General features: G+C 32.4%; 1 protein-coding gene across 1 annotated transcript; it reads left to right on the top strand.

Annotated features, from left to right (window-relative positions):
- Positions 1–1282: 1282 nt before the first annotated feature.
- LOC109026053 (WD repeat-containing protein 82-like) lies at positions 1283–4115 on the top strand. Its single transcript, XM_055381845.2, has one exon. The coding sequence runs from the start codon at positions 1546–1548 to the stop codon at positions 2491–2493; it is 948 nt and encodes a 315-aa protein (XP_055237820.2). The 5' UTR covers positions 1283–1545; the 3' UTR covers positions 2494–4115.
- Positions 4116–27176: the final 23061 nt, after the last annotated feature.

The following is a 27176-nucleotide window of genomic DNA, read 5'->3' as shown; positions in this document are numbered from 1 at the left end:
ACTCCTTTGAAGGAAGCCTACAGGGCTCAACATCTCATGAAAGAAGATCGATTATGTTGTTTTTTTTTTTCTCCACAAGTCCCATAAGGCATGAAGTCGCCAGACCAATATCATTATTTTGGGTCAGCTAGGTACAAATTTGAAATTGAGGTTGGTCAGAGTACGACTTCAAATATAGTAACTATATAGATTACTTGTGCTTAAAAGAAAAATGATATCTTAGATTTGAAATTCTCAATAATACATGTCCATTGCTGCTTCTCTTAATTTTAAATTGCTCTCGGATAGCAAAAATAAATAGTAAGTTTAATAAAATATCAATAAATGCTGCAGTTTGAAATAATGGTTTTCACATTCAAAGTTTTTGGTTATAGTAAAGGTGTGTTACAAACACATATACAATTATATCACACTTGATTGTAGTTTACAATTCTCAGGTAAGGGTAAAATCTACATCTACTAAGGGAATACAAATGTTGGTTTAGTGCTTATCTTGATGTAGTAGACTTCTAGAAGATACCATGAAAGATTATCTTACTTAATTTTTATTAAATATTTAAATCACTAAACCAGATACTAATGCACTCTTCTCATTAAAGATATGTAGATGATATTTATATTCGCATATATAATATTAACGTAAATTGCGTTTATATTTTCTATATATATTCAATTACAAATATAAAATATCAATATCTAGATATTGACCTATAAAGAGTTAAATAAAATCTATAAAAAGTTAAATAAAAATTCTAGAATTGGAAAAATATAATTAAGATATATTAGTGACTCAGTAGACATCACCAAAAAGCAGAGAATAAATAAACTGGAAGATGAGACAGAAAAAAATACCCAAATTGAAGCACAGAAAGATGAAAAGTGTAAAAGACATACCGCAAAGATCCAATATTATTATGGTAACTGAAATCCTAGAAGCAAAGAAGAGAAAAAAGACTTCGCCAAGTCAAATACACAAAAATCTCTGCGAAATCTAGGAAAAATGATTTCTAATAATTTTCAATTCACACAGACATATCATAGGAAGACTTCAGAAAACAAAGAACAAAAAATTCTACCTGAATGAGCAAGATAAGATGCATTACCTTCAAAACAGCAATAATAAGAGAGATGAATTTCAACAGAAAATACATTAAAAAAATTAAAAATCCTAAAATTTCCATTAGGGAAAAAAAAATCTCTTCCAATCCTGCGTTTCATATTCAATGAAAATATCTATCCCTACCTGTTTCCTGGCATCCGCCGGCTGAGGCTCCTAGCCCTGGACTTCTGCCCGTCGCCCCAAGATGGCGGACACGATGAGGTGGCGCTGCGTCGGTTGCCCCTGAGGTGGCTGTGAGGACTAACGGTCGGCGAGGCTCCACAGTTGAGGCGGAAGACAGTCGTCCAAGCAGGAGGAAGAAGAAGAGGCGGCCCCACTGCCGGCCGACTTCTCGCTAGCCACCGGCTCAACACCGCCGCCACCAGGGGTTGGCCCCTCAGCAGCCCGCCCGCTGCCAGTCCCGGCTGCCTTCCCCAGCCGCCGCCATGAAGCTGACCGACAGCGTGTTGCGGAGCTTCCGCGTCGCCAGGGTGTTCTGCGAAAACTCGGAAAAGATTAACTGCTTCGATTTCAGCCCCAACGGCCAGACGGTCATCTCAAGCAGCAACGACGACTCCATCGTGCTGTATGACTGCCAGGAGGGCAAACCAAAGAGAACCCTGTACAGTAAGAAATATGGCGTGGACCTCATCAGATACACTCATGAGGCAAACACAGCTGTTTACAGCTCTAACAAAATAGACGATACTATTCGTTACTTGTCCTTGCATGACAACAAATACATCAGATACTTTCCTGGACATAGCAAAAGAGTGGTGGCCTTGTCCATGTCACCTGTGGATGACATTTTCATTTCTGGGTCTCTTGATAAGACCATTCGACTCTGGGATCTCCGGGCTCCTAACTGCCAGGGCCTCATGAATCTACAGGGGAAGCCAGTTTGTTCTTTTGATCCAGAAGGGTTAATTTTGGCTGCAGGTGTCAACTCTGAAATGGTCAAACTTTACGACCTTCGTTCTTTTGATAAAGGGCCATTTACTACCTTTAAGATGCAGTGTAATCGAACTTGTGAGTGGACAGGACTTAAATTCAGCAACGATGGCAAGGTCATCCTCATTTCCACCAACGGCAGCTTCATTTCCCTCATTGATGCGTTCAAAGGAGTGGTGATGCACACGTTTGAGGGTTATGCCAACAGCAAAGCTGTCACACTGGAGGCTTCATTTACTCCAGACTCTCAGTTTATTATGATTGGTTCAGAGGATGGCAAGATCCATGTCTGGAATGGAGAGAGCGGTATAAAAGTAGCTGTGTTGGATGGTAAACACACCGGCCCAATTACCTGTTTGCAATTCAACCCCAAGTTCATGACTTTTGCCAGCGCGTGTTCCAACATGGTCTTCTGGCTGCCCACCATTGATGACTCACCCTGATGCTGCTCCACTATTTCTGTACAGTGAGGGCGGCCATAGGAAGAAACTCAGAGGGGTCTGAGATGATAGTGGGATTGGATCATTTGACTGGGCTGGAGAGCATCCTTTACTTGGCCTTCTCATGGATGTGCTGTACATGTGCTCAAAAGAAAATAATTACTTTGCTGAGCATCTTCAAAAGGACTCTGGTGCAACAGACTCAACTGGAACTCAGCTTTTCTAGCTGTCACTGCACCAAGCTCTGCTAGAGGAGTGACCAGACTCACGATTTGGGTATAGTGGGGCTCTCAAGACATCTTCAATTTGAATGTGCATGCTGCTGAGGAGCCAGTGAAGTCATCAGCTCTGCACATCCCTTCTCCTACCCCCCTAAATGTATGGAAAGCTACAGTCCTGGTTTTGAAATGCTAGAGCAGCTCAGTGCCCCTTGCCCTCACCTTGCATGTCTTGTTACTGGGTCTCCCTGTGTACTTGTGACATTATCCACAACCATCATGTTTATTAGGTGCCAAACATTTACAGAAATGTTTTCATATTGGGGTCAGAGAAAGAGACAGATACAGAAGGACCTTGCTTGCAGGAAGTCATGAAGTTAGTCACTGCAATTAGTCATGTGAAGCTAGGTGGTTTGGCAGGCCTCAGGCTCCAGGTATTGGATGGGAAAAAGCCCAAGGGCCTAAAAGGGAGGGTAAGGGGACGGTAGCAGGTGAGTTCCTAGGGCTGGAAGGCTTAGCAGCAGTGTGGTGCAGTGCCCTGTCACCAAGACAAACCCACGGTCCTCCTGGGTGCCTACCAAGCTTGGTTTGCACAAAAGCAAGGTTGGAGTCTATTTATGTACATGAGATAACATCACACTTTCCTGTGGGCCAGTACTGTGAAGTGAGTCTGAGTTCTCTACACTGATGCCTTCCCTGCCCACCACTAATTGTGTACATAGTTTTCCCAGCCCACCACAAATTGTGTACCTTTCCCCAGCTCCCAACCAGGAGCTAGTTCTAGGCCTGTGTTATATTTAGCCTTTTAATATATGACTTTTGATTTCTGTTGTTGGTATTTTAGCCCAGTGCATGCACCTTAATTTAAATACATCTGTGTGCATACAGGTATGTGTATATGTGTGCACATATGCATATATCTCTCTCATCTGTAATTTCTGAGAGTTCAGCTGAAGCAAATGGAGTCCTACAGCCCAGGAGACACATTGCATCCTTGCTAACTGTGTTCACCACAAGTGTTACTGACTCTTCCCTATTAACGTTTCATTTCGGAAGACTGAATGAAGCAAAGCTTATAGTGTTTGCTGTTTCCATGGCAGCCAAGTGAAGGTCTTGGAATGACTCCCTGTGTTCCTCAAGCTGTACTTTGGGGCCCTCTGTGCAGTATTAACCCCTTTCTGCTTGGTGGTACTCTGTACCTGTGTGTGATAGTCACTTTTGCATGGCTTCTGTGTCTGGCTTGCGGCATTTAGGGATAGGGTGTTATAAAGTATATCAAACTCTTTATATGCTAAATTCTAAGGGAAATTTATCATATGACTTCTTACATAGGACACAATGAATGATATTATGGCCACTGCTTTGTTTCATTTGAAATTAATAAACGTAACACAAGATTAAAGGGATACTTTATATCCATGAGTTCACTTATTTTTACACAACATTACATTTGTCTTTTCATAATGTTTATTTATAAACACATATATGCACATACCATTTTTCAATTGGAAAGGAAATATTTTCATTGTCAATACCTGATAGTGAGGAAGTATTACAAGATAATTTCAGAACACTACTCCTTATATTTTAACTTTAAAAATTATAACCTGGCCGTGCGCGGTGGCTCAGGCCTGTAATCCCAGCACTTTGGGAGGCCGCCGCTGGTGGATCACAAGGTCAGGAGTTCGAGACCAGTCTTGCCAATATGGTGAAACCCCGTCTCTACTAAAAATACAGAAAAATTAGCTGAGCGTGGTGGTGCATCCCTGTAATCCCAGCTACTCAGGAGGCTGAGGCAGGAGAATTGCTTGAGCCCGGGAGGCGGAGGTTGCAGTGAGCCGAGATCACACCACTGCACTCCAGCCTGGGCGACAGGGCGAGACTCCGTCTCAAAAAAAAAATAAAAAATAAAAAATAATAACAGTAATCATGTTCAATTAACTATTGAAAAATATCACATTTGAAAGAATCATACAAGGGACATTTAGTCATTTCCAGAACTTGAGTTACAAAAAGTATATATTATATTTATAAAGTTAATTTCTGAAGTGGGACTAATTATTTTAGCCAAGTCACCATGCCTGTAGTGGATAAACCAAATGGAACACTTGGAGGGATGGTTTCTCAACCTGAGCTTCACATGATTCTCCTGGGGCACCTTTTAAAAGTGGCAAGAGAAATCCCAAATAATAGTGACTTGAACAAGATTGAGGTTTATTTTTTTAAAGTAACAACAAGAATGAAAGCAGGCAGTCTTAATCTAAAGTAGCAACCCAAAGATTTCTGGGCTGATGTCACTGTCAGTCTGTGTCCTTTCCCTTAAGGTCAGTTTTAAGATGGTAACTGTAGCTTCAGTTGTTTCTTCAATTAGTGCTGTAGAATACAGGATTTTAACAGGGTACTTGTCATCTCCAATAAATTTGGATTCTGTTAAAAAAGACAAATATTTGTAGATTACTAGAAAACAATCTTTACTACTCCTGTGATGTTCTATGAAGTCCATCACTTCACTGTTCTGAAGTTACACTTAAAATATAAAACAATAACATGAATAGGAGATAATGTAAAATTATATCACCTCCACACTAAATATAATTAGAAGCTATTATGATAAAGACAAATAATAAATGAAAATATACAAATTTTGCACAAACTTTATTTTCCATGAAGTAACCATGTCTACACATTAAAAAATGTTTAAAAAGCAGCTGAGAACAATATTTTTACAGAAGGCCACTACAAAAATTACTATTGTTAAAAGCTTAGGAGGATCTAAATTTGAACCACATTGTCTTTAGTCCAAACCTCTTAGTGGATTCATTAACTCCACCAAAATAAATTTTTGAAGTGAAATAACCTTTGTTCTCAACATGTGATACTACATTTGATATAAAAGTTTAAACAAATTTTTTAGAACTCAGGACAATAATGACCTGACCCTTGAGTAAAAAAGTATGGTCTTTTTGTTTTATTAGTTATGCTGACCATAGTCCAATTTTGAATAGTGTGCTTTATAAAGTAAAATTTTCTGTGTCAGCATACTTTAAAAGTTAGAAACTTTTGCAATTATTTCCCAACAGAGATGAATTAATTCACAGCAAACTTCTCAAAGCTGCTAATGACTGCATGATCAGGTAATTTTATTGTTTTAGCAAACAATGATAAAATGCATTTAAATTTCACTCAACTTTTCCTTGCTTAATGTATATCTAATAGAAAAAGATATCTTCACTCATTTGCAAGGTTATTAGTTTTTATTTCGTTTGGTAGAATCTTAGTATGATAGATCTTTTTCTAAATTTTGAACTACATTGTCTTTAGCCCAAATCTCTCCCTTGCTTAGACATTTTTCAAGGATGTCTTTAAGCTTGCAACTTTACTATTACTTTAAAGATGTGATTAAAGAACAGTATTATTTTGAAAAGTTGACCATGGGCAATGACAAAATAACTAAAATGAAATAGGGAATGAATTATCACATTTCAACAAAATTTTTCTTAATCATAAGGGCTAGAATAACTGAATTTTATTTCTAGTTCCTCTTCACTAAAGTGCCTGGATAAAATTACACTTTTTAAGAGATGACAATACAGTAGAGACCATCCACCTTCTAATGACAATCTACTCCAGGGTTATGATCTGAGCACATTCATTCATCTCCTTTCCTATGATATCATAAAAGTTCAGTAAAGAGTTAAAAGACCAATTCGCAGCAATAAAAAGTGTTTAGATGATATAAATCAGGTGAGAAGTGGAGCCCGATGAATCGAAGACAAAGTGACAAAATAAAATCTGCAATGAGAAAGTCTTTGACCTCCAGAACCCTGATGAAGGCAAGAGCCCCAGACAAAGCAAGTTCAAGTCAGAAGGCTAGATGAAACAATGAATAGATTGAATGTCCATATGGACCAGCTGCAAGTTTCTCTTGCTCAAGCACCACTCTGGGCAGATAGATTGGCACTTTATCATCAAACAATAATCAATAAATCAATCAGTAACTCGACTGAAGAATTCTCTTAAAAAAGTCCACAAGTCATGCCTCAATACACAGTAATTGAGTCCAGCTTTTATGTTGCCATAAAATAAAAATAAATGGATATCCAAGAGCCTCCAATGTCTTACGAGATTGCAGTATCAAAGAGAAAAACTGAGATAATCAACTCAAACTCATATACTGAAATCATGAAGAGTAAGGAACTTTAGCAAACAGATAAGCACACAGATCACAAATTGTGATTTGTATTATCAACAATATTTGAAAAACACAGCATCTAAACTTAGGAAGATTTAAAAAAAGTCCAAGAACAAGAACTAAAGTCAAATATCCAGTAAAAGAGCTGAAATGTTTTTTAAAAGAATATTTAGAAGAAAAAAAGAACAACAAATGAAGCATATGCGAATAAAACAGTAAGATGCTGATTTTATCTGATTTTTAAAAGTTACAGAGATAACATAAGAAAAGTAGATTACTTGGATAGTAATAAAGACGAATTTATTAAATAAAAATTACAGGAAAATTTTCCAGAGTTTAAGAAAAGGGTCTTTCTATTGAAAGGGCTCACACTGACACATTAAAAACAAACAAACAAAACCCTTACTTAGGGCGCTATGTTCTGAATAACAGATGATTCTTGGCCAAATAGAAATACAATTTGAGCTGCATATGTAATTTAAAATTTTTCAATAGTCACTTCTGAAAAGCAAAAGAAATAGGTTAAAAATAATTTTATTGATACGTTGTTCAAGCCAGCTATACCCAAAATATCATAACTTTGCTTTTAATCAATGTTGAATTATTGAGATATTTGGAGCTCATTTTTGTATGTCTTCAAAATTCACTATTTATTGTTATAGCACATTTCATTTGGATGCTAAATTTTTGTACAAAGTATTTAATCTATATTTAGATTTTATAAAATCTACAGCTCAAAAAAATAGATTTACATGAACAAGTTTTTCTAAATATTTTTTAAAGTTTTTAATAACTGGTTAAAGTATCCAATACAAATTTAAACTATTTAAAATAAAATGTAAAGACATTTGCATCAGTTGCATTAGACAAACTTCACGTACTCAATACGAATAAATGTCTAGTGGCTAGCATATGGGTTAGCACTGTTCTAGATCACCTTGATTAAAATTAAATTTTAGAGCTTTTAGAAAGAATGTAAGAATAGGGCAAGCAGGGAAATGAGTACACAAATATTTTACAAAAGAACAGAAATCTGTCTAGCATCTTAACACCCATGAACAAAATTCTTTGGTACAATAAACAGAAAGAAGACCTACAAGGAGATATTTGTTAAAGGGTACACTGTTTCATTTAGGATAAATACATTCTGGAGATCCATTGTACAGTATGGTGACTATAGTAAACAATAATGTGTTGCACACTTGAAAATTGCTAAGACAGTAAAGCTTAAATGTTCTCACCACAAAAAATGATAGTATGTGAGGTGACAGATATTTTAATTCGCTTGATTTAGCCATTCTATAATGTCTACATACATACAAACATATTCTATACACTGTGAATACATAAAATTTTTATTTGTATTATGTATTAGAAAAATTGGGGGAGAAAAGAAAAAGGACCTAATTTCTGAGAGACAAATTATTTTCAATGTAGAATAATGTATCTACCTAAAATATAATTCAAGTGGAAGGGAAAAACAAAAGCATTTCAGGAATAAAGAAATTTTTAGTATTCAGAACTATTATTTCCATGTACATTTCTTAGAAATTATATAAAGATTCACTCTATCAAAGTTACTGTAGAGAAAGATGTGCTATCAAGAAAAGTGTATATTTCAGGATCAAAGATCAGCAGGTCCGTAAAATGATAATAACAAATTTGACAAGATGACAGAGCCTTCAAGACGAGATTGAACAGGGGATCTCTGGAGCTGGGAGAGGACAATTCAAATATTCACATAGTAAAGTGCCTATGAAGAAAATGAAAATACTGTAACGGCAGAATAAAAAATAGAACACATCAGAATGTGATTAAAGGATCATTGTACAATGACTGGAAAAGAAAACCACAAAACATAGTTATAGAAAAAAGTATGGATTGTATTCGCCTTAAAAATATAAAAGTAAATCAACAAACAGAGATGGAATATTAAAAGGAGATGGGAAAGAGAGGGAAGGGGGAATATTTTATAATCATTAAAAAGAAAAAATAAAGATATTTATATGGTTGATGAAAAATTAATATGTAATACTGTATTGTTTGAAAGCTGAAGTGACTAGTAGAGGCTCTGAAAATACTGATATAAATATGTCAAGAGATAACAGGAAGAAGAGGCATCACATTGTTTGAGTAAGCTCATAATGGGAGCACAGAAAAAAGTGTACATAATTGATGAATAATGAAAAAGTGTCTTGGCATAGTATTTAGAAAATTGAGGTAATCATAAGATGTACTCAAAACAGAAAGGTGGTAAAGGTAACTGCTTGAAAGAAGAGAGATAAGACAAAAAATATTATTTTGCATCATAAAATATTCATTGATTTTATCTGTCATGTTTTGTTTTGTTTTTAACCATATATAATATATAGTATATTATAAATATATAATTATAAATTATATATAGTATATTATAAGTATATAATATATAATTATAAATTATATAGTATATTACAAATATATAATATATAATTATAAATTATATATATTATATTATAAATATATAATATATAATTATATATATTATACTATAAATATATGATTATAAATTATATATAGTATAAATATATAATATATAATTATGTATAATATTATAAATATATGATTATAAATTATATATATTGTATTCTACATAAAATATGATAAATTGTATAGATTATATTATAAATATATGATTATAAATTATATATATTGTATTCTACATATATGATAAATTGTATAGATTATATTATGAATATGTGATTATAAAGTATATATATTGTATCCTACATATAATATGATAAATTGTATAGATTATATTATGAATATGTGATTATAAAGTATATATATTGTATTCTACATATAATATGATAAATTGTATAGATTATATTATGAATATGTGATTATAAAGTATATATATTGTATTCTACATATATGATAAACTGTATAGATTATATTATGAATATGTGATTATAAAGTATATATATTGTATTCTACATATAATATGACAAATTGTATAGATCATATTATGAATATGTGATTATAAAGTATATATATATTGTATTCTACATATAATATGATAAATTGTATAGATTATATTATGAATATATGATCATAAAGTATATATAGTATTCTACATATAATATGATAGATTGTATAGATTATATTATGAATATATGATTAAGAAGTATGTATATTCTATTGTACATATATGATAAATTGTATAGATTATATTATGAATATATGATTATAAAGTATATATAGTATTCTACATATAATATGATAAATTGTATAGATTATATTATAAATATATGATTATAAAGTATATATATTGTATTCTACATATAATATGATAAATTATATAGATTATATTATAAATATATGATTATAAGTTATATACATTCTATTCTACATATAATATGATAAATTATATGGATCATATTATAAATATATGATTATAAATTATATATATTGTATTCTACATATAATATGATAAATTGTATAGATTATATTATGAATATATGATTAAGAAGTATGTATATTCTATTGTACATATATGATAAATTGTATAGATTATATTATAAATATATGATTATGAAGTATATATATTGTATTCTACATATAATATGTTAAATTATATAGATTATATTATAAATATATAATTATAAATTATATATTGTATTCTACATATATGATAAATTATATATTATATTATAAATATATAATTATAAATCATATATATTGTATTCCACGTATAATATGATAAATTAGATTATATTATAAATATATAATTATAAATTATATATATTATATTCTACATATAATATGATAAATTATATATATTATATTCTACATATAATATGATAAATTATATATATTATATTCTACATATAATATGATAAATTACATATATTATATTCTACATATAATATGATAAATTATATATATTATGTTATAAATAGATAGTTATAAATTATATATGATTATAAATAGATAATTATAAATAAATAATATGTAATTAATATATATTAATATTATATAATAAATAGATATTATTAATATATAGTAAGTATATATTATTAATATATAACAAATATATTATTAATATTATATATAATAAATATGTATTATTAATATTAATAATATATAATATATCATATAATGTATTATATACAATATATTATATATTATATACAATATATTATATATTAAATACAGTATATCATATATTATATACAATATATTATATATTATATACAATATATTATATATGATATATAATCCAATGTGATTTTAATTTTTAAATAAAAAGACAAAAATTGGGAAGCCAAAACAATATGAATGCTTGGTTCAATCAATAAATGTTTAATGATCATATGCTATTTTCCAGGCACTGTTTTCAGAACTGGAAATGGAATGGTGAATAATACATTCGACCTCCCATCAATTTGCTTCCAATTTCATTGGGATTAAATCAAGAAATATGCAAATAAAGACCAAAATACCATATGACATATGCTATGTTGCTTTTATTCAGGGTGTTCTGGGGACACTAGGGATATCAAACTTAGCCTTAGGAGTTCATTAAAAACAAAGTAAGAAAATCTGACCTGAATAGTTTTGTATTTTAGAAAAAAATTTTGAATTGCAGTGAGGAAAGGACAAACTTTTTAGGAGACTGTTGTATAAAATTCAAACAAGAGATAATAGTAGATCTGCACTAAAAACAAATCGGGGTAGTGCATGAATTTAAGAGCTATTTAAGGAGAGAATAATAGCACTGATGAATATATAGAAAAAATTTAAATATTCCCAATTCTTCTCTTTGGCAACTGTTTGAATTAGCATCATTTGCTGGATGAAAAAGAGAGAGAGAGAGAAGTAAATACAGAAAAGTCAATAAATTTAGTTTTTAATACTATTAATTCAAAATACTGATTTTACAATGCACCTATGGAAAGAAGCCTACACAATCATATACATTTTATTTTAAATGCTTAAGAGGAGTTTACAAGTTTTAAGGAAAAATATCACTATTTGCATTTTTTGTCCTTTCCAGCAATATAGCCAGCTTTTCACGTTTGTTGTTAACTAAAAAAAAAAAAATTCAAGGTGATATTATAATTTTTAAAAACACTGAGGGGATTTTCGTTTAAAATTTGAACTAAGATTGAAAGCAAAAGTCTTTCTTAAAGGATAATTCACCATTGATACAATGTATTTTTTATGAAATTTCTCAAATAGAAATCATATTTTTTTGCCAAAGACCACTTACAGTCACATGAAATTCAAGTTTTAGAATAAATTTTGAAGTACTATCAAATGCTCATTATTAACTGCAAAAAGAACATTTGAAATTTAAAATCTTAACATTTACTGGTTATAATACTTAGAGCTGAAGTTCTACCTTCACATTCTGAAAAGAAATACGTATTCAGAATGAGAAATAGTTGTCAAAGTAAATATATTTTTACACTTCCAAAAGTGTAATTCAAACTAGCAACTACTGTTTTTTTCATGTTTGCCTTCCCGTACAACCTTTCACAAACTACTGAATTCATCTGATGAATTCTAAAACTAAATATCTGTTGACACCTTTATTAGTGTCTTAGAATGAGAAAGACATATTTTGCTCCCTTAAAGAGAGATAAGCATGTTGAAAAAAATCTGTCTGTTTACCTATTTATATCTACCTATCTGTCTACCTATATTTATATGTTAAGTATTATACTAAAAATGTGAAATGAAAATACAGAGAAAGGAGAATTTTTGATGTAATATTAAATGTATTTTTGATCTGAATATTATTCTACTCAATTATTCAAAATAAATTCCAAATGCCTATTACTGAAAAAATAATTTAGTTCAAATTTTAAACAAAAAGTCCCTCAGTGATTTTAAAAATTATGTCACCTTGAAATTTTTTTTAGTTAACAACAAAAGTGAGAAAAATTGAAGAAGACAAAATAATTTGACAGAAACATGTTGCACGGCACAGATCTAAAATCTAGTACTATGGACAAATTCAGAATTTCATCACAAAATTTTTACATGTGAAATAATGCTTTCACAATTGATTTGCCACAATCCTGGGGTATTGATTCTTCTGATGAAAAAGTATCTTTGAGACAGCCATTCTTGCTATAATTATTGTTGATACGGCTGATGATTTTGAAAAGATCTTGTATCAGTTTGCTGTCACCACAAACTATTGCAAAACAAACAACCACACACCTCAGTGGCATACTACAATATGTGCTGATTACTCACAAGTCTAGGTTTCTGCTAGAAGTTATCTGATCTCAACCAAGGCTGTTCTTGCATCAGAGAGGCGTCTGACTCATTCTAGTCTAGGACATTTCTACTTTACTTTACATTATCTCTTACCCTTCTAAGACCAGAAGACTAACTTAAGTATGCTATTCCCTTTGTAATGATAAAAGGACAAAAGACACAAAATCCTATCGCATAAATCCTTTTCAACACTCTCATTGGGCAAAATACGGCTGACCCCAGGGACTGAGAATTATATATAACAGCAAAAAGAAGATCAAGACAAATTCATAAGGCAAAGGTCAAGGGCATGGGGGTTAGTGGAGATTTTGGTCCAGTGCTAAAATCTACCACACATCTAAAGGGAGGTTTTTGTTTTGAAAAAAAAAATCAACGTATGATAAAGGGATTCACCAACAATTCAAACATATATTATCCTTTTAAAAAAGTACAAAATTTCCTAAACAAGCATGGTAGCTTGTGGCATTATTTTTATTATGGCTGTTATTCTGACCATTTGGAGTAGATGTGCCTCTTGTTTACAGTGAGTAAAAGAAGTATGGTGATGCATGAAAAATAAAAAAAAAAAAATAGCTCAAGTAACACAAGCTGAAGCATGAAAATAAAAGGAGAAACTAATTAATAAAAAAATTTCTAGGCTGGGCATGGTGGCTCATGACTGAAATCTCAGCACTTTGGGAGGCCCAGGCAGGTAGATCACTTTAGATCAGGAGTTTGAGACCTGCCTGGTCAATATGGTGAGACCCCATTTCTACTAAAAATACAGAAATTAGCAGCTGAGGTAGGAGAATCGCTTGAGCTTGAGAGGCGGAGATTGCAGTGAGCTAAAATCGTGCCACTGCACTCCACCCAGGGTGACAGAGGGAGACCATGTCAAAAAAGAGACAAAAACAGTTATTTTACTACAGAAGAAAACAAGTGTTATTATTTTCTTATTTGAAAAATACGTGAATTTCAAGCCATAATACATATTTGTAATAATAGAATTCAATTATAGTGAGATAAGAGTGACCTGAATTTGAATTTTATCTTTAAAGCATCTGACTACCACACATTTGTCAAATTTTCACATTTTAGACATGATAAAGAGTGATTACTGGGAGAATATTGTTAAGACTTTACTTTAGCAACCAACGAGGCAAGACCCTCCACCAGAAAAAAAGATTATAATTTGCTGAAGGCTGTGATGATCATTAGCATTTTCTAGCATTAAAATATTTTTAAATTAAGGTAGGTACATTTTTATTTATTCATTTATTATACTTTAAGTTCTAGGGTACATGTGCACAACGTGCAGGTTTGTTACATATGTATACATGTACCATGTAGGTGGGCTGCACTCGTTAACTCGTCATTTACATTAGATATATCTCCGGAGTTTCGCTCTTGTTGTTCAGGCTGGAGTGTGCTAGGGCGATTTCGGCTTGCTGCAACCTCCGCTTCCCAGGCTTGAGCGATTCTCCTGCCTCGGCCTCCTGAGTGGCTGGGATTGCAAGCGCCCGCCACCACGCCTGGCTAATTTTTTGTATTTTTGGTAGAGATTAGGTTTCACCATGTTGGCCAGGCTGGTCTTGAGCTCCTGATCTCGGGTGATCCGCCAGCCTCGGCCTCCCAGAGTGCTGAGATTACAGGCGTGAGCCACTACACCCAGCCGGTACATCATTTTTTATGACATAAGGTAACTGCACACTTAATGGACTACAGTATAGGGTAAATATAGCTTTTATATGCACTGGGAAACAAAAAACTCACATGACTCAATTTATTGCAATATTTGCTTTATTGCAGTGGTCTGGAGCCAAACCCACAAGAGCCCCCTTGGTATCCTTGTAACACTATACTGTTCTGTGAGGAGTGCAAGTATCTTATAATTACAAAACATTTCTAATTCCTCCCTCCCATCCCTTGTATCATTGCTGTCATTCTTTTCATTTGCACGTAAGCACATTGTTGCTATTACTATTTTGAACAAACTGCCTACTGTCACACCAATTAAAAATGAGAAAAATGAAAGTTTGTATTTAACCTTAAAAAAAAAAAGACATTAATTTAACTGGAGTCATCAAGTGATTTCTACTTGGATGCTTATAGAGGTACTAAATTATTTCTAATTTTCTTCTGGATTATTGATTTAATGAATTAAAATATTTGCCACACATTCAAGATTGCCTACCAAAGTTAATGAGTTAACTCTCTTTTTTTTTTGCCAATTTTGAAAAGCTCTATAGAAATAAACCAATATACATATTTTAGAGCTATACATACATTGTTAATGTTTTAAAATTTTAAAACGTAATATCAAATATAAAATTATTTTTCATAATGTTCAAACATTTCTAGGATTTTGATTTTATTTACAATAAGTGAATCATGTGTGTTCCATATGAAAAAACTTTATATAAATCTTTCGTCATATTTTATTTTAGCAAAATTAGCTGTAATTTTCTTAATTATTCCAAATTTCATGAAATAAATTAGGAATCTGAGAAGCATATGAAAATATCTTTCATAAATTTTCCAAGTTTGATTAATGAAGCAAGAATATTATTCACTATTCACAAAATGAAGTTTTCAGTCTATCAGACAGAGGTTGTTGAAATATAGGAGAAAAGTTCACACAGGTTTTTTATAACAATATGTGTGTATATTGATAAATAGATATAGATCATAGATAATGATATAGAGATATAAATCTGATATATGATATAGACATATAATTCTATGTAGCCATACCTACTAAATGATGGAAAGCTTTTTATAAACAATATTTATAAAAGTATCCAAAGTCTTTTGTGTGAGAAATTATTTCTGATGATATTTAAGATGAAACGGGAATTAAGAGAGGAAATGTGTCATGAAAACTAGCCTTGCAAATATACCAAAGTTATTGTCTTAAGATAAATGTAAATATCCTAAAGACTTAGTAAACTGTTTTCCTCCAAAATCCATACATGAATTAAAAATAAAATAGCAGAAATTTAGATCCAAATTGGAGCTTGGAGAAGATTTAATCTAATTATTTAATGAGAAAGTAAATCCCTATCAAGTTATAGAGATAGGGTTTCAGCTATTGCATCTGTTATACTTATCTATTAAAGTAGACCAAGGCCAGAACCCAAGTTTCTTGTTTCCCACCCTGATGCCCTTTCAGCAATTCCATACTAACACTGCGAGGAAAGGATCCTTGTAGCAATAAAATGCATTATTCTGTTGCTAACTCTTTGGACTTTGAATCTGGAGCAATATGAGGGAAAATTGAAGTCACAGCTGAGCAGACAAATCTGACAAAATATACGCCACTGTTTTCTTCAGTGAGCCACCTACAAAGAATTTCTGATACTAACAAGTATAGCTTGAATGTCAGAATGTGGCAGGCACCCAGGGTTGTCACTTCACCAAAATAGCAGAGCTGTCAACACATCTTGATTTCCTCTATAATTAGACAGATTTAGTCTATTAACCACTTGAATGCCCGATGGACAAATGGTATATTCATAAAGCAGCACCTGTAGCAAGGAATGAATTCTGAAAAAATTGCTTTTTAAAAACAAAAAAACTAGGTTTAACAGGCAGAAGGTTTCTTTCAAAAGTACTTCTAAGAGACTGCCTAGATGATAGTGGAAAAAAATTGTGAATCAATTTAAGTGAATCAAACATCAGTCAGTTCTGGAGAAAATAAGACACCTGATTGAACTGATTACCTGTTTGTCTAACTTGATGGTTATGAACACAACCTATTCTGTTATTCAATTCATAAGATTTTTCCCATAATTTGAATATATCTTGGTTGCATGTTTTCTGCAAAATTTATATACATTTATATCAAAATATGCAAAAGATACAAATAATCAAAAAATCACAAAAAGAATCATTTGTCATATTCATTATCAACAGTTGATATAGATGCTGCAAAGCTTTTTTCTTAGGACATATATCCAAGAGTTACACTTTACGTATCTTTTTGTAGTCCAGACATTTTGCTATCTAAATTATCTTTCTTCCATTAATTTTCCAAAAACAAGTTTAATGTCTCCATATTATGAATGAATAAAAATAAATGAACCACGTTTTTATCTTTGTAATATAGATAAGTTTCTTCAGGTAAATGACTAACTTAAGAAAAAAAACATCTGACATGTATAACCCATCCAATTATGGTAATTCAGTATCCCGATTGTCTAAAAACAAGGAGTAGATGAGAACACTGAACTTGATTAATTTTAGTAGGAATATTTTAATCATGAATTTCAAATAAATAACAAGATATTGGGTGAAAGGCTTTTCAATTGTGAAACAAAAGTATCATATGCTCTTAAATCTTCCAGACTTTTTCCATGAAAGAGAGTTTAGTACTTTTGTGAAAATTAAACCAATAGTGTATGATTAGAAATAGCAGACAGAGGTACAAAGATAATGAAAATAGTGTCACTGAGAGAGATTTTAGTGTCTGTGTCTTCAGGCAGATGTGTTTTTATGTGAGATTAAAATATGTGTAACATTTATGTGACAGAAACTTTAAAGCAATTTCTTTTAACTTTTGTGTTAACCTGATAGACAATTATACATTATCATTACTGTCATACAGATTAGGAAGAAGCAGTTCTATAATATTAAATAAACTTCATGACAGCTGGGATCCAAATTATTGCATCTGCATATCACTCATATAGTAAGTGGAAATCAAGACAGTTTTACTTTCTCTTCTCTCTAGTGTTGGTGGAAAATGTTAGCGTTATGAAGAGTTTTCATAGGGATCCCCAAAATAAGGCCTATATTGGAGACCGTTCTACATACACTTGAAAATTATATGTATTGTGGTGCTGTTGAACAGAGTATTCTACCATTAACAATTAGGTCAAGTTGGTTGCTACAATTTGTTTAAGTCTACTATCCTACTAATATTTTGTCTACTTCTTATGTCAACTACTGAGAGTGAGGTGTTGAAATCACTAATATAATTATAATTTGTTTATTTATCCTTCTAGTCCTATAAGGTTTTTGCTTCATTATAATTTATTTATTTCTCCTTCTAGTCCTTTGAGGTTTTTGCTTCATGTATTTCTTCTAGTCCTGTGAGGTTTTTCTTCATGTATTTGCTATCAAATGCATAAATGTTTAAGATGAATTTTGATGAATTTACCTTTTTGATGAATTTACCTCTTTATCATTTATGAAATGATTCTTTTTATTCCTGGTAATATTATTTGATCTGAAATCTACTTTTACCTGGCATTAACAAAGCCAGCCCATCTTTATCAGTTTAGCCTGATACAACTTTTGCCACTCTCTTTTTTAACCTATTTGTATCTAGATATTTAAAATTGTTTTTTGTAGGCAACATATAGTAGGTCCTTGCTTTTTCATTTTGAAAATCTATGCTTTTTAATTAGGTTGCTCAGATCATCTACAATTAATATATTTAATTTATATAATTGGATTTAAACCAATTGTATTGCAATTAATTTTCTGTTGTTTCTTATTTTCTGTTTGTTTGTTTGTTGTTTGTTTGAGGCAGGCTCCTGCTTTGTTGCCCAGGCTGCAGTACAGTGGTGCGATCGATCATAGCTCACTGCAACGTCAGCCTCTTGGGCTCAAGCAATGCTCCCACTTCAGACTCCTAAGTAGCTAGGACTACAGACATGCACCACCAGATAATTTTTAAATTTCATATAGAGACAGAGTCTTCCTATGTTGCCCAGGCTGGGCTTGAACTCCTGGCCTCAAGCAATCCTCCTGACTCAGCCTCCCAAAATACTGGAATTATAGGCATGCGCCACTGATTCTGGTCTGTGCCTTTTCTTGATGCTTTATTTTCTCTTTTTTCTGCTTTCCTTTGTGTTGAGCATTTTTTGTGATTCATTTTTTTCTCCCCTGCTATCTAATTAACAACAACTTGTCTGCTGTTTTGATTGCTTTAGGGTTTATAGCATGTATCTTTAACTTAACACATCCTACCTTTAACTGATAGTACTTAATGAATTCTGTAATAACTTTACAGATGAATACTTCTCTTTCTCCTTCTTGGCCCTTTGACTTGACTCTCATATATTTTACTTCCGTATATACCACAAACCACTTTAGTAGCCTCTACGGATATCTTTTAATTTTCAAATCTTAGCAATGGACTTTTTAAAATGTTATATTTTCTCCAGATATTTCTAGAAATTTTGCAATAGGTATTTTTATAGTATGTCCATTGTATTTCTACAAACACAAACACAAGAATTTTAAGTATATCAAAAAATAAGAAAATATGATACTCTAAGCAATCCCAGTAGTCCTTGCTAAAAACACATACACAAAATGGAATTGCTAAGAGGTTTCTGATGGGCAAATCCAGCTCCAGTGTTCAGAAACGGTAATATGAAGTCATACATTAGATTGAGAACATATTATTTCAACAAGAAAAATTCAGACAAATGTGTTAATTTTAAAAGAACAGGACTATAGTCTTATTTATTAAACAGATAATTTAAGGAATTCCTGTATGACAGTTAAACAAGCTAATAACACAGCTTGTCCTCCCCCCCAAAAAAAATAAACAAGTGAAGAAAGCAAAATCTAGGAATGAACATATATCTGTAGCACTCAAGTAACAAATAAAGAAGTAGAAAAATAGCCTTAAAACATGACCATTGAAAATTGCCATGTTAGTTATATAACAAATGTTCTAGAAAGTAGTGCAATAGCTACTCCCACCAACATTTCTTTTTCCTCCTTCACAAAAACAAGGGTACAAAATTGAAAAGAAAAACTTATGAATAATTTCACTGTTTAAAGAGAGACAGAATATGGAACAGAGAAGAGTATATAGGTCAAGATAAAATGAAAGAATGATTCATATAATGAAAGTCTTTACCCACTACTGTAATTGCCTACTAAAACTGGTAACACTTCCAATCTTCCATTTGCACCAACCTAATATTATGGATGCAATTGGTTACCCAAAGAGAAGAGGCACATAGCAATCCACATTTAATAGACTCTTTCTTTCCTGGGAATCAATAGAGTCATATTCAAATGTCAAGTTTTTGTCTATCTTTACCTTCATTTGATTGGGGCGGAAGTGAAAATAGATAATAAGGATATTTAAGTTGAGATTGAAGAAAAATGTGTGCCATTTTTTTTCTACCAGAAGTAATCCTTGAAATTTTCTTTTTCTGAATAGTTGTAGCAGTCTAAAACCAGACAATTACCTCTGCCAACGCATTTGTACATCAAAAGCACCCAAACATGATGAATGGTACTACTTTAAATTCATGAATATTAATTTATTGAGCATTCCCTTAAGGGTGCCTGCAATAATGCCATATTGGTTTAGTTCTCTCAATTTCCACTTTCCTAGGTAACTAACTACATGTTCTTCTCTACTCTGAACTGTGCAACATCTCATCTCATTTTCACTCTTGGCTTATGACTTTTATTTTAATCTTATTTCATTGAGAAAATAGAAACAATTAGAAGACAACTTCTACATTTGCACACCATAATCCCTGTCAACATAGCAGTGATGGCATCCTTACATGCTTCTTCTCCTGTTATTACTATGGATAAACTGTACTTTCTCTGATCTAAGGCAACCCTTCCATTTGATTACTAAATTCTGTCTCTGTGCATATCTTAGTCTCTTTTACTGCAATAAAAAAATACCTGAGACCGAGTAATTTGTAAACAACAGACATTTATTTCTCACAGTTCTGGAGGCTGGGAAATCGAAGATTAAAGTTTTGCCATTGGTGTCATATGGAGGTTGCTCTCTCCTCTTCCAAGATGGTGCCTTGATGCTATGTCCTCATGAGGTCACCAATGCTGTGTCCTCAAATGGTGGAAGGCAGAAGGGAAAAAAGGACAAACAGTTCCCATGTACTTTTCTTATGAGATTATTAATCCCCTTCGTTAGGGCTCTGCCATCATGACTAAATCACTTATTCAAGGCTCTACCCCTTAATACTGTTGCATTGGAGATTCAGTTTCAACATACATGTTGGAAGAGGCACAAATATTCAAGACACAGCAGTGCCTAATAAAAAATTACTATCCATTTTCTTTTCAGAATCATCTATTTTTTTCCCCTACTACACTCGAGAAGTGTTGTGCCTTGGAGCTGATCTAACTTGGCTTAAATTCTGGCTCTGCAACTTATTAGCAGTGTGAAATTGAACAAGTTAATTTGTTTCTCAGTTTTACCCATCTAGCTAAAGAGGAAGAAAATGATAGTGTCTACCTCATAAGTTTGTTGTCAGGACTAAATTGATTCATTCATAAATTCATAGGTCCTGGCACATTTTAAGTGCTACATATCTATTACTAGTATTTCATTAATATACAACTTTTTGTGATATTTTCTATACAAAATATACATGTAATCCACATTTTTTCACTTCTTTTAAAGAAAAAAAAAACTTCTTAAAAAATAGTCCACTAATGTGACCCTCCCATCTTATTACATTCTGTCCTCAACTTTTTAATTGTAAAGAAGAAAACTCTTACAGCCATTGTTAAATCTTTTCCTTTTTCCACACCGATATTTCACTCATGAAGAGTTACTTTGGGCTGTATATTCAATACTCACTTCTTCAATTCCTCCCACTCTGTTTCTCTTGAATCCATTCGAGTTGACTTTTTCTGGTACTATTCCACAAAAACCTATTTTTAAAGTTGATAAGAACTGTATGTTGATAAATCTTATCATGAATTCTGAATTATCGTCTTATTTGACCTAACAGAAGCATTTAACACGGTTGCCCACACTTTCTTTTTGAAACTCTTCTCTTAACTTGCAATTTATCACTCCTGGTTTTCTTTATTCTTCTTTAAACTAATCTATTATTTTTGCTTTCAGGCTGATGTTTTCTCAAATTTGTAATTTCTAAATATTGGAGTTACTAGGACTCACCTCTTGAACCCCTTTTATACCTATGTTATCCATTCTCCTAGCTTTAATACTATCTATAGTGCTTACAACTTTCTATCTTCAGTTCAGGCTGAAGACCTGAACTCTTGACTCATTTACTCAACTGCTTCTCTCAAATCTTCTTGGGTATTTAAGAGATGTCTCAAACATAACATTTATAAAACCGAAGTCATGACACTTCCTCCCACCTTCATCCCCCAAACCTGTTCCTGTCACAGTCCTCTTAAAGCTACCACTGAATGTCTCTTTTATACCAAATATTGGGTCTTTTAGCAAATCTTGTAGGCTTAGAATCACTCACACTTTCTCCTACTGCTATAGCTAACATTGCTGTTCATCATAGTAATATTTCTCCTGTGGATTATTGCAGTGACCTCCTTTCTGATATCTTTGCTTCTCTCAATGCTCATTTGCAGACTATTCTCAATACTGCAGTCAGCGTACATTTTTAAAAACAGAATAAATCATGGCCTTCAGTTCAACACCCTCTGCTCAAGGATTAAAATTTTACTCAGAATAAAAGGTAAACTTCTTACAAGAACGTGGTAAGGCTGGGCATGTTGGCTCATGCCTGTAGTCCCAGCACTTTTGGGGGCCGAGGCAGGTGGATCACTTGAGGTCAGGAGTTCAAGACCAGCCTGGCCTGCATGACCAAACCCCATCTCTACTAAAAATACAAAAATTAGCCAGCTGTGGTGGCATGGTGTAGTTCCAGCTACTTGGGAGGCTGAGGCAGGAGTATCACTTGAATCTGGGAGGCAGAGATTGCAGTGAACAGAGACTGTGCTGCTGCACTCCAGCCTTGACAAACAAACAAACAAACAAACCCCAGGAGTAATCCAACAAAGACCTGTGATATAGTCCTCAACTCTATCTTCAATCTACTTTTCGCAATTCTGCTGCTTGTTCCACCTTTCCTTCCCTTTAGGTTTCTTTAATTTGTCAAGCACATTTCAGTTGCATCTTAGTATTTGGAGTTCCTTCTGCCTCCAATAGTTGTCTGGATATCTTCATGTTTCACTTCTTCAATTTTTTTATATTTTTGTTTAAATGTCACCTAATTAAATAGAACACCTCCACAAAACAGTAGTCTTTCCCCTCTGCCCTGCCTTCCCAATTTTCCTCTCCTCTCTATTTTTCTTCATAGAATTAATGACCTCTGGCATACTATGCATGATTTGTTTATTTTCTACACACTCACTGAAATGTAGACTCCAAAGAAACAATTTTCTTTTTACATTTTGTTTAATGTTATAATTCCATTATCTACAATAGGATACAGGTAGGTGCTCAAAAATATTAGTAGGATTAAAGATTAATAAGTGAATAATGTTCTCATTTTCTATCCCTTAAACTCAATAAATAAAGAATAAGTATAATTAACAAATAGAATCTTATTGACGTTTAAAAGAGCCTAATAATAAAAGTGTAAATGTTGTAACTTAGGAGAGGAGAAAGAAAGATCAAAGATAGAAGCCGAATAATGTTCCTACAACACCAAGATGGCAATACCCTAATTCCACAATCTATGAATGTGACCTTACATGGTAAAAGGAACTTCACAAATGTGATTACATGATTCCCTAAATATTGAGAACTTTTTCTAGCAAAGGTCAAAAGAAGATATACCAATGGAAAAAGGGTCAGAGTTTCTGGCTTTGATGATGGAGGAAAGCGTTACTGCTTAAGGAATATGGGAAGTCTCTAGAAACTGGAAAGCAGCAAAATGGGTTCTCCTTTTAAAGTTAAAAAGTGACACAACCCTGTAGATACTTTTACTTTAGCCCCAAGAGACCCATCTCAGACTTCTGATCTGCAGAATGACTGATAATAGATTTTTGTTGTTTGAATCTGTGTTAATTTGTTATAGCCACAGTAAATACCAATCAAATAGGATGAGATAAATTAAGTAATAAACAGAAAAAACCAAAAATAAACATAAATTACAATGAGAAAGAAAATATAACAAATTTCATGTTAAACAATATGTTGACATAATCACAAACACAGCAAAAGTTCATAGAATAATATTATTAGAGTACTTTTGAAACCTTATGAAAACCCATCTATATTACTTCCTACTAACTGTATAATTTTAATAGTGTTGTTGATATAGGCAGAAAATTAAAATAACCATATAAGTTTGGAAACTTCTTGAAATTATTCAAGAGTTTCCATAATCTGCCCCACATCAACACAGAAAACATCAAGCCTGGAGGCTTCAGTCATAAATAATATGTAGTATTCAAAGATTAGATAAATTCACTATTATTTAAACCATTCCAAACCACAGAAAAGCCTTAAAACTTATTTCAACCATAATAAAAGCAAAAATCTAAAACAAAATATTTGTCATGTTAATAAAACAAAGAAGAAAAAATATGCAATGTTAGCTGCAAAGTTATTTTTCCAAAATTTTAACCTTCTTCTTTAAGAAAGAAAAGAAGAAACTTTTAAAATCTGAATAATGTAAAATTCCTTTGAAAAGGCAAAAAAATCCAAAATAAGTGTAAATGTGAAAAGCTATTACTTTACAAATGGTGATACACTATATGGCTTTTCTTTAAAGTCAGATACAAGAGATCAGTGACAAATATTGTATTATTCTTTATTGATATTAAAGTATTAGGCAATACAAGTAAAATAGAAAATATGCAATTTAAAAGTTGAAAAAAATTCATACGTTCATTATTTATACATGGTAAGATTTCATAGTTGAAAGACCACCAAATCAGTTGAATGATGATTGGGAAAAATAATATGTCTAGTCACAAAAATAATTTATTTAATCAGTGGCTTGTCTATGTAGAAGCAGCTGCAAGTTAGAAAACATACTGGATAAGTAGATTACATTTTAGGCATAAATTGAAGTGATAAATATACCTAAATATAACTTTCATAAAAATGGGCTGGAAATATGTGGAGAAAAAGGTAAAATTTGTCTTAGGTGTATAAAGAAGGCTTCTTTAGTGTAGGTAATTGGATATTGTTGTTCTCTTAATTTACATGATTATTCCTAAAGCAAATCCTTTCCCAGAAGAACATTAGGTAAAAGCTTACTTTAATCACAGACTCCAAATCTCCAAGACCTGAAAATGGTTTATTTGAGGATGAAAAACCTTCTGAAGGTGTTTGTGACTAAGGATTTGAGCATTACCTTGCATTAAATGTAATAGAGGATTAGTCCTTGATGCCTTTCTGGGCATACATTGTTGACAATAGCCAGTCATGCCCAGGAAAGTGAGCGCTCATAAAACTGTAGTTGACCTGGCAATTTTGAGGATAACCCTCACTCAGGAAGAAGACGGGCATGCTCTCCTGCAGAGCAATTCTGTCCTAAGTAAAACATTCAGGATACACATAACTGTTGTAACTCTTGAGAAGGCTTGTGATCTCTGTGTGCTAAAAATGAAATAAAATTATAGACTCTCTTTTAATGCTAGTATTGAGGAGACAGCTAGTAAAGGTCACTGATATATTGAATAAAAGTCACAATATCCAGGAAACATAGATTCATGCAATGTTCTAAGAATTTGAAATAATAAAGAAACTTTCAGGGTAATCTTAAAGAATTCTAATCAAAGATACTGGAGAACATGAAATGGAAAAGAACATGAGAGACCACAAAGATTAATGAATATAAAAAGAAGGTAGTATATAATGCTACCACTTAGTGGGACTGCATTTTATTAAAAATATGTAGGTAAGTTCGTTTCAATGGGAAAAAAGGAAAAAATTACAACAATTATTTTATTGTGTCTGGCACAAATCCATGTTTCTTTAATGAGATGTGTACTTTTCTATGATTTTGTATAGAAAGGCTATTGGAAAAATTGAGAAGTGTTTTAGTTGAATTCAGCATTGTCTTAACTGGGTAAATATGTTGAATAAATATGAATTTGTTACGAGTTGAGAACAAAAATGGACAACAGAGAAAAAATATGTATTTTGTATTTGTGAGAGAGTAGATTTTGATTCTCACAAGCGATTAAGGCAGAGTGATCTCACATTTCTACTAAGCAGAGAACTCTAAATAGACTGTATCTGAGGGAAAATATATAACATACCTAAACTTAAAAAAAGAGGTTTTATTTTATTATAAATAAGGGAGAAGTAATTCTGTACCTGCATATCAATCTAAAATAGAAACTCCTGTCTCCCCCAACAACAACAAAAAGTAGGTACAGATGTGGTAAAAACCAGTAAGACTTTTAGGGGATCCAACTCTTGAGCTCTGTGATAATGACCTTTTAACCTTAGATACTACTTAAGCATGCTAAATACATAAATACCAATATGATCTAGTGGCAATAATTGAAATAATTGAGCATAAATGTTAATAAAGTTTTCCCACACTGCCCTAAAAAGAGAAAGCGCTTGTTGTGCATTTTGGGCATAATTCTAATCTCAGGTCAGACATTGGAAAGATTTTGATATAAGGTTGATTGTCTTGATTTTTTTAATGTATATCTTTCTTCTCAGAGAATCCATAGCTTATTACATAAAAGACTTTGTAAAAATTCTCTACATTTACATGGATTTTTTTCTGTAGTTCAACCTCTATAAACTCTCTGTTTACTTCCTAAGATTTGAAAGCTTTTGATTTATAAAACCTAAGTTACCTTTTCTTATCTTGGCAATTTTTGCAAATACTAATCAGCTACCATAGTAAGTTCAGTTAATGATTTTGTCTACCAAACAATACAAGTGGATCACATTTTTTCTTACATTTTAGCAAGTAAAACACAACAAAAGCAGCCAACGCTGCTTCTAGAGCAATTTCAGAGGTATTTTCTGTACCTAACTGAGAAACACTTTCCATTTAGTCAGCTATTTTTTTTTAATTTTGCTTGCAGATATAATTGTCACAGGTATTAGTCAACTAAACTCTTGATACTCCACACAGTCTATTCTTTTTTTTTTTTTTTTTTTGACAGTCTCGCTCTGTCGCCCAGCCTGGAGTGCAGTGGCACGATCTCGGCTCACTGCAAGCTCCGCCTCCCGGGTTCACGCCATTCTCCTGCCTCAGCCTCAGCTGGGACTACAGGCGCCCGCCACCACGCCTGGATAATTTTTTGTATTTTTAGTA

The sequence above is a fragment of the Gorilla gorilla genome, chromosome 2, assembly GCF_029281585.2.
Source record: "Gorilla gorilla gorilla isolate KB3781 chromosome 2, NHGRI_mGorGor1-v2.1_pri, whole genome shotgun sequence".
NCBI lineage: Eukaryota > Metazoa > Chordata > Mammalia > Primates > Hominidae > Gorilla > Gorilla gorilla.
This window is presented reverse-complemented; position numbering and strand designations above follow the sequence as displayed.